Source organism: Periplaneta americana, chromosome 16 (assembly GCF_040183065.1).
Source record: "Periplaneta americana isolate PAMFEO1 chromosome 16, P.americana_PAMFEO1_priV1, whole genome shotgun sequence".
NCBI classification, from domain to species: domain Eukaryota; kingdom Metazoa; phylum Arthropoda; class Insecta; order Blattodea; family Blattidae; genus Periplaneta; species Periplaneta americana.
The window spans coordinates 4,370,813-4,380,000 of NC_091132.1; the positions used below are offsets into that span (position 1 = coordinate 4,370,813).

Genomic DNA, 9,188 nt, shown 5'->3' on the forward strand with positions numbered 1-9,188 from the left:
ATGGCCTCCCTCAACGAATAATTTTTATTCTACGTATTCTTTTTTTTCTTCTAGTATACACAGTCCCTAGATACCAAAACAAAACACGCTAAACAAGATATACAAACACAAAGCGAATTTCTAAGTTAAGAATCTTAACAAAAAGTTTTAATTTATTCTATTACGGATTAGTGTGCCACAAAATACACACAGAGACAAAATCACAGACCTTCAAGTCGCACTCCACCACAAAATTCGCTACCGTAGTTCATGTTTCATTCATTTCATGAAACAGGCAGTAATGAAGATGAAACGAAAACGGAAACACATACAATTTTAATCAGGTAACAGTTCTGACAGAGACTCAAAGAATACAAACTTTTTTCATGTTTTTTATTTCATATAAACTGCCATTTTTATTCATATATTTACAATTTTCTAAAAAGTAGTAGTACTAATTGTTTATATATATATATATATATATATATATATATACATATATAAACAAACAATTTTATGACTGTACTATGTGGACAACAGGAATCAAATATGTCAGAAAATATATTTATACAAATAACATGCTTCAATTAAATTAAAAAGAAACACTGCAGGACAAGCAGAATATCCTATACTGAATGGCTACATAAGAAGCTTATTCATAAGTGAACTTAAAGATAAATAGAAATTGTCTTTCTGCGTTACAAGTCTTTAATTACTACATGTTTGAGATGTTTAGATGTATATGTCCAGCTATAAATTATTTTGTGCGAGATCGTGCGTATTTGCTTGTTTTCCGCACAGAACCAATACGCGGTAAGTGTGAAATACCACATTCAGTATTCCCAACCTAACACACATAACAATTTCCCTCTTCTTACCGCTTAAGCGCGACATCCATTTTACTGCTTTAGGCTTTTAACATATTATTTTTAGAGACGGTTAACATAGTAATAATTATAAATTGCAAACTTACCACTGCAATTTCACCTAAATTGCAATGTTAATTATTGTTTTTAAATATCTGCAAAAATTAAGTAAAGTCTACTGCTCCACGAAATTATTGCATTCCTGATACAAGTAACATTAAGGAAGCCGTGAAAAAATCAACAAGATTCCAGATGCAGATGTTATTATTGCAATATGTTATATAAATAATATTGTTAAAATATTGAAATGAAAAATAAATCATTACATAACCTTACCGTTTGTTTTAAGTTCGCATTTATAGACCGGGGGAAAAAGAAGACAGACGTATATCACGGCCTGCTGGAGTACAGTAAACACAGAAAACATTTTATAGCAACAATGTTGAAGAAAGATATTTTGGTTTTCCGAAGTTGCCGTCATTGAACAGAAACCAACATGGAGATTTCATTGCAACTAATTAGAAATTCGTCTTTCAGGTATGTAATAAACGATCTTCGCACAAAATAATGTACGATACACGAGCGGTATGTTTGTTTTCATGTTCTCGGAAATTAAAAAAGCTCAACTACGTATCGCTTTTTCAATCTTTTCCTCGACCATGAAAACGTCAACATACCGCTCTTGTAACGTATATTACTATTGTATACAGTATATCACTCAAAATTCCTCTGGTGTAACATAGGGTGTCTGTCGCTTAGGTTGGTCGGTTAGTGCGTGATTCTTACATCATAAAATCTAAATTCATTTGACAGAAAATGTCTGAGGACTAAAAAACAAGTCTTACTTTAGTATTCTCCACTGAACAGTCGGCGATCTTGGCTTACAAGTGCGAAGAAGGGGAACAGTTGTAATCTGAAAGAAGTAAAAAAGATCACAGTGCTTACAGCAAGATATTATGAAACCATTTAAAGTCATAAAAGAGTTTTAAATTATACTAGAATAAAATGTACCTTACTTACTTATTTACTGGCTTTTAAGGAACCCGGAGGTTCATTGCCGCCCTCACATAAGCCTGCCATTGGTCCCTATCCTGAGCAAGACTAAACCAGTCTCTACCATCATATCCCACCTCCCTCAAATCCATTTTAATATTATCCTCCCATCTACGTCTCGGCTTCCCCAAAGGTCTTTTTCCTTCCGGTCTCCCAACTAACACTCTATATGCATTTCTGGATTCGCCCATACGTGCTACATGCCCTGCCCATCTCAAACGTCTGGATTTAATGTTCCTAATTATGTCAGGTGAAGAATACAATGCGTGCAGTTCTGCGTTGTGTAACTTTCTCCATTCTCCTGTAACTTCATCCCTCTTAGCTCCAAATATTTTCCTAAGCACCTTATTCTCAAACACCCTTAACCTATGTTCCTCTCTCAAAGTGAGAGTCCAAAGAATAAAATGTACTTACCACCAAAAATACGTAAGTTTCATCGTAATTGAAGTGTGATCACTAAGGTCCTAACTTCATGTGCACTATATGCATTATTTTTTTGAGAAGCGAAGTGTGCCCACGTCGTCTGTGTACTTCAAGGGGAGATGGGTAAAATTTCAACCATTTCTGGTTAAAAATTACTCTTCAATTTTATTGTAAAAAATAAATCTACAGACCATAATGTAAGAGTATATGCTGCAAAATTTTTAGACCCCCATCATAGTTGGAACTGTCTGTAATGATGTCATATTTAAATTTAAATCGTTGTAGATTTTGAAAGTGATTTTTCGAAACTTTCACTTTTAGCACATTTGTACATACTCAAAATCTAATGGGTTCTACAAGTTTGAAGCTATGAAGCTGATTTTTTTCTGAATGCTGTGTAAAATATTGTTAATTAAATAATAAAGTAGGTAAGATTTTTCTTTTCATATTTTAGTTACTTTTTTAAATAAAATATATCGATATAATATTGCGTACAAAAGTAGCCAAAAAATTGTCTTCAACAAATATTTTCCTTCTTTTTTCTCAGGATCAGGATACATTATATTATTTTTAAAACATGGCTATCTGTGTTTCTTCTAAATATATCATTTCTATTCCACTGATCTCACTCACGTTAACATTGAAGCTTTAAGATGCGGACCAAGCCAAGAGTTACAACATTTCTTGGTTAGTTGAAGTTTTTGTTATGCCTCTTCTCTTCAAAATATGTGACTGGTTCTCAGTCAAATTAGTATTAAATTGTGACAAAACTAACATATTTCAATTTAAATCCTGTCCAAATTCAACCTCGCAAATTTCTAGCGAAATAATTAACAATAGATCCCTATTAGAAACAACAACAACCAAATTTCTTGCCTTAAAAATCGATAATGTGTTAAATTGGAAAAATCATATTAAAGAAATTACCCCCAAACTAAATTCAGCTTGTTTTGCTATTAGATCTATGCAAAAGATAGTCAATATCAATACCTTAAAAACAATAAATTTTGCATACTTCCACTCGGTAATGAGTTTTGGAATAATTTTCTGGGGAAATTGCACAGATAGTAACAGTATATTTCTATTACAAAAAAGAGTAATTAGAATAATAGTAGGTGCCAAATCTAGGGAATCGTGTAGGACTATTTTCAAAAAACTACAAATAATGCCCATGGCTTGTCAGTATATCTTTTCATTAATAATCTTCCTCGTATATAATCGTGAAAACTTTGTAACTAATTCAACAGTTCAGAGCATAAATACGCGTCAAAAAATGACTTTCATACTCCATCGGCAAGTCTATTGTGCTATCAAAAAGGAGTGCGTTATATGGCAGTAAAAGTTTTTAATAGCCCCCCTATCGATATAAAAAATCAAACTCAAAACATAAGATTATTTAGGGCCAAATTAAAGAAGTACCTAATTTCTCACGTCTTCTATTCTGTAGGTGAATTCATGACATTCAATAACGCTTCCTGAAATTGATACTAAAACTTTGTGTTGTACTAGTAGACTTTATTGTAAATCTCGTCTGTATATATTTCATCTAGACTGTGACTATGAATTAAGACTTTATAATAGTATTAAGTTTTTTGACTTGTTCCATATTCTAGCTGTAAGCAATGTATGAATACCACGGAATGTTAATAAATGCAATACAATACGTTTTTTGGTAGTCATACGAAAAACCTGAACAAACCAAAGTTAACCTGTCACTGATGGTGTCCGCCATATCCACCAACATTTCTACCGAATTACCCCTACTTTTAAAGGACGTCAGTAAGACAGTATTAATTGAGGCATAAGTAATAAAAATATATTTTGTGCGAGATCGTGCGTATTTGCTTGTTTTCCGCACAGAACCAATACGCGGTAAGTGTGAAATACTACATTCAGTATTCCCAACGTAACACACATAACAATTTCCCTCTTCTTACCGCTTAAGCGCGACATTCATTTTACTGCTTTAGGCTTTTAACATATTATTTTTAGAGACGTTTAACATAGTAATAATTATAAATTGGAAACTTACCACTGCAATTTCACCTAAAATGCAATGTTAATTATTGTTTTTAAATATTTGCAAAAATTAAGTAAAGTCTACTACTCCACGAAGCTTATTGCATTCCTGATACAAGTAACATTAAGGAAGCCGTGAAAAAATCAACAAGATTCCAGATGCAGATGTTATTATTGCAATATGTTATATAAATAATATTGTTAAAATATTGAAATGAAAAATAAATCATTACATAACCTTACCGTTTGTTTTAAGTTCGCATTTATAGACCGGGGGAAAAAGAAGACAGACGTATATCACGGCCTGCTGGAGTACAGTAAACACAGAAAACATTTTATAGCAACAATGTTGAAGAAAGATATTTTGGTTTTCCGAAGTTGCCGTCATTGAACAGAAACCAACATGGAGATTTCATTGCAACTAATTAGAAATTCGTCTTTCAGTTATGTAATAAACGATCTTCGCACAAAATAATGTACGATACACGAGCGGTATTTTTGTTTTCATGTTCTCGGAAATTAAAAAAGCTCAACTACATTTCGCTTTTTGAATCTTTTCCTCGACCATGAAAAGTCAACATACCGCTCTTGTAACGCATATTACTATTTTTTCAAATGCCACCGGTTGTCATTCGACATTTCTTAGTCTCAAGGCGGAGTTACGCTGCCCCAGTGATATTATGATACGTTGACTATGAATGTATGGCGCCAGGAGAAATCTTAAACCTAAACTTAACCTAATTTCCAGACCATGGACGAACACAGGAACAATTCCTTTGTAACGAAAAATCCTGTGTTCTAACTGGGAATCGAACGCGAGACCTCATGAACTGTAGCCAGAATCTCTAATCACAAGACATGAGGCTGGTCAAGTAATAAAAATGTTATTTTAATTATTGTGAATTTTTTTGTCTCATTGCCCGAAAAATGCTGTTTTCTACATTACCGCCCAGAATTCCAGAGCTCATAAGTTGCAGACACTGGTTCGCACCTCAGGCACTACTGGCTCATCTCCCTGTGCACGGTCACGGTGCACTGGAACGTGTTGTCCTCGTGCGGCGTGGCGTTCATTATCTTCACCTGCGTGTGGTCGGAGTCGTGACAAGCGTGGTTGCAATGCTTCGTCGTCTCGACCGGAGTCACTTTGGAAGCGGCACTTTGGTGATCGGGAACCTGCAACAGTCAGGTGAAATACAACGTACACCACATGATCTCTGGTCACGTGGAAACATTCTTCCAGGCATATACAAATTATTGTAAAAATAAGTAGAACAAAAAAATATACTAGATTTTCTAATTAAATACTAGCGTACTAAAACAACGGTGGCCGGGTAGCTCAGTTGGTAGAGCAGCTGACTACGGACTGGAAGGTCCGGGGTTCGATCCCAGGTGGTGACAGGATTTTTTCTCGTTGCCAAACTTTCAGAACGGCCCCGAGGTTCACTCAGCCTCCTATAAAATTGAGTACCGGGTCTTTCCCGGGGGTAAAAGGCGGTCAGAGCGTGGTGCCAACCACACCACCTCATTCTAGTGCCGAGGTCATGGAAAGCATGGGGCTCTACCTCCATGCCCCCCAAGTGCCTTCATGGCATGTTACGGGGATACCTTTACCTTTTACCTTTTTACTAAAACAACAATACGAAGACCATGGTCATAGGAAGAAAAGTAAAGAAAGTAAACTTGCGAATACTAAATGAGGCACTAGATCAAGCGGACAGCTTCAAATACTTGGGGTGTACTATAAGCAGTAACATGAGCTGCTGCCAGGATGTCAAAAGGAGGATAGCAATGAAAAAGGAAGCTTTTAATAGAAAAAGGAGCATCTTATGCAGACCTCTGGTAAAAGAACTAAGGAAGATACTAGTGAAGTGCTTTGTGTGGAGTGTGGCATTGTGTGGTACATAAACATGGACATTACGACAAAGTGAAGAGAAACGACTAGAAGCATTTGAAATGTGGATATGGAGAAGAATGGAACGTGTGAAATGGACAGACAGAATAAGAAACGAAGCTGTGTTGAAAAGAGTGGGTGAAGAAAGAATGATGCTGAAACTGATCAGGAAGAGGAAAAGGAATTGGCTGGGTCACTGGCTGAGAAGAAACTGCCTACTGAAGGATGCATTGGAAGGAATGGTGAACGGGAGAAGAGTTCGGGGCAGAAGAAGATATCAGATGATAGACGACATTAAGATATATGGATCATATGAGGAGACAAAGAGGAAGGCAGAAAATAGGAGAGACTGGAGAATGCTGGGTTTATAGTGGGCAGAACACTATGAATGAATGATGTACTAAAAAAAAATTAAGGAACACTAAAGGCCCATTCACAATGAAAATTAAACATAACCGTAACATAAACACAGAAGTTTGCGCCCAGGCTACCAAATGGGATCATTCACAATGATTCACATATTTATTTATTTATTTATTCTGGTGTAGTTAAGGCTATCAGGCCCTCTCTTCCACAACACCAGGAATACAAATAAAATAATAGAAATAAACAGAGAAAAAAAATACATACAAAGTAAAGCTACACAAGAAATAAACACAAGTTGCAGTCACACAAACTTTAAATGAGTGATTAAGTATCATAATTGTATCCTAACTAATTAACTAACATAAACAAGAAACTTGCAATTTTAATCTAGATTACTTATTTACTTACTGGCTTTTAAGGCACCCGGAGGTTCATTGCCGCCCTCACATAAGCCCGCCATTGGTCCCTATCCTGTGCAAGATTAATCCAGTCTCTATCATCATATCCCACCTCCCTCAAATCCATTTTAATATTATCTTCCCATCTACGTCTCGGCCTCCCCAAAGGTCTTTTCCCCTCTCGCCTCCCAACTAACACTCTATATGCATTTCTGGATTCGCCCATACGTGCTACATGCCCTGCCCATCTCAAACGTCTGGATTTAATGTGCCTAATTATGTCACGTGAAGAATACAATGCGTGCAGTTCTGTGTTGTGTAACTTTCTCCATTCTCCTGTAACTTCATCCCGCTTAGCCCCAAATATTTTCATAAGCACCTTATTCTCAAACACCCTTAACCTATGTTCCTCTCTCAGAGTGAGAGTCCAAGTTTCACAACCATAAAGAACAACCGGTAATATAACTGTTTTATAAATTCTAACTTTCAGATTTTTTCACAGCAGGCTAGATGACAAAAGCTTCTCAACCGAATAATAACAGGCATTTCCCATATTTATTCTGCGTTTAATTTCCTCCCGAGTGTCATTTATATTTGTTTTAATCTATATTAAAAAAGAAAAAGAAAAAAAAAAGACAAATCAATAATTCTAGCAATACCTAAAAACATTAACTAAGACAAAATTTTCCAATTTAATTTTGAATTGTGATAAAGTCCGGCAGTTCCTGACGTCATTAGGTAACGAATTCCAGAGGCGAGGTATTTCTACAGTATAGGTAGATGAGTATAAAGACGTTCATAAGCATTGACATAAACATTACCGTAGGACGTTGACATGAAAGTTTGCAAACTCCAAACTTTCATGCTTATGCTTACGTGATTTGCAAACAGAACACAATCGTGGAGCGCTGAAGTATACGACAGAATATGAGGAAATGGCGTCGTTGTTATGTTTCCATGGTTACCAAGTGTGTTTGCTGCTATGTTTATGTTCCCATCGTGAATGATGGTATGACTTCTTGATTTTACCGTAACGTTTATATTCTTAAGTTAACGCTTACGTTATGTTTAATTTTCATTGTGAACGAGCTTTAAGGGTGGAGACCTGCCTGGAAGCTGGGAATATTTCTCTATAGCAGTGTTTATTAATGCTCTAATCATGTGTGCACTTACTGGCCATTAATATAATGTGAGTAGCAATGAAAACAGAAGCCAATCATTTCACTTATAGTGTAAACCTGATAAAGCTGTCGTACCTGATTATCCTGGACGTTGTTGTGCTTGGCGCTGTTGACCCGCTTGACGCGGCGGGAGCCGTACTTGAGGAGATGAGCCGTCGGGGAGTTGGCGGGGACCACCTGCACATATGTCAAAGTTTCTTCATTTGACACAGACAGAGACAACCGCCACAGCAATATCAGGAGTTCGAGACCGGGCATCTTTACAAATAGTACTGTATAAAAAGCAACCTGGAGCTCTGCTTTCGTATTCCGAAGGGTCCAAGTAGAACTTTCGGTGGACTAAGGGCGGAATTCATAGTCGGCACTTATAAAATGAGAGAACCCTTAAGTAATAAGGGATTGCTTATAAATAAGATTATACATTTCCAAAGGATTCTCCATGTCTCTAATATACTTTTTTGGGACACATATGCCTTCCTCATTTCGTTCATTATGTGAATGAGGGACAACTATGAATTAGAAATGAGCATAAGTAACCACTTAAGGGTTCACTCATTTATAAGTGACGACTATGAATTCCACCCTAATAGTCTGGGGAAATACTTTCCTGGTGTACTCTCTTTCCCTCCTGTAATTCCACCACATCTCCACAATTCACAACCGCCCTTACCAGACAGGAACGGAAACTACTGCACCAAAGTAAATACAATAAAACTTATTTTATACGTTACGCACTTAAGCATTTTTTCACACTCCTTCGTGTTTTTAATCATACAAATATCAAATTTATTTCAGTACTTTTATATGGCAAGCCTATACAGTTTTTATTCTATCCTGAAAACCTTAATTCGATGGACGATGGACTTGGGATGTTTGTCAGTTCAGGTCTTCAGTCGTGTTTATTGTGTACGTAATGTTCTCAACACATAGCCTACTCGCTGCACGCATACCTGCATCACTGCATGGACGAGGCGCGGCGTTTCCGGTGCTTCCACTCTGTTCCCTATTATCA

At 36.3% G+C, this 9,188-nt stretch overlaps 1 protein-coding gene across 6 annotated transcripts in view; it reads right to left on the reverse strand.

The window, feature by feature from the left end:
- Positions 1 to 524: 524 nt before the first annotated feature.
- Positions 525 to 9,188, reverse strand: part of CngB (Cyclic nucleotide-gated ion channel subunit B) — a 65,900-nt gene continuing 57,236 nt past the window's right edge. For 5 of the 6 annotated variants that reach the window (XM_069812936.1, XM_069812934.1, XM_069812935.1 and 2 more), the window contains exons 14-17: positions 9,127 to 9,188; positions 8,252 to 8,353; positions 5,332 to 5,513; positions 525 to 1,758 (exon numbers count right to left, since the gene is read on the reverse strand). The exon at positions 9,127 to 9,188 is cut by the window's right edge and continues 65 nt beyond it. In XM_069812936.1, coding sequence (XP_069669037.1) covers positions 5,340 to 5,513; positions 8,252 to 8,353; positions 9,127 to 9,188 — 338 coding nt within the window. In that variant the 3' untranslated portion in view covers positions 525 to 1,758; positions 5,332 to 5,339. Of the gene's footprint in view, positions 1,759 to 5,286; positions 5,514 to 8,251; positions 8,354 to 9,126 lie in introns of all 6 variants that reach the window. The other variant, XR_011329758.1, reaches the window with a different exon arrangement.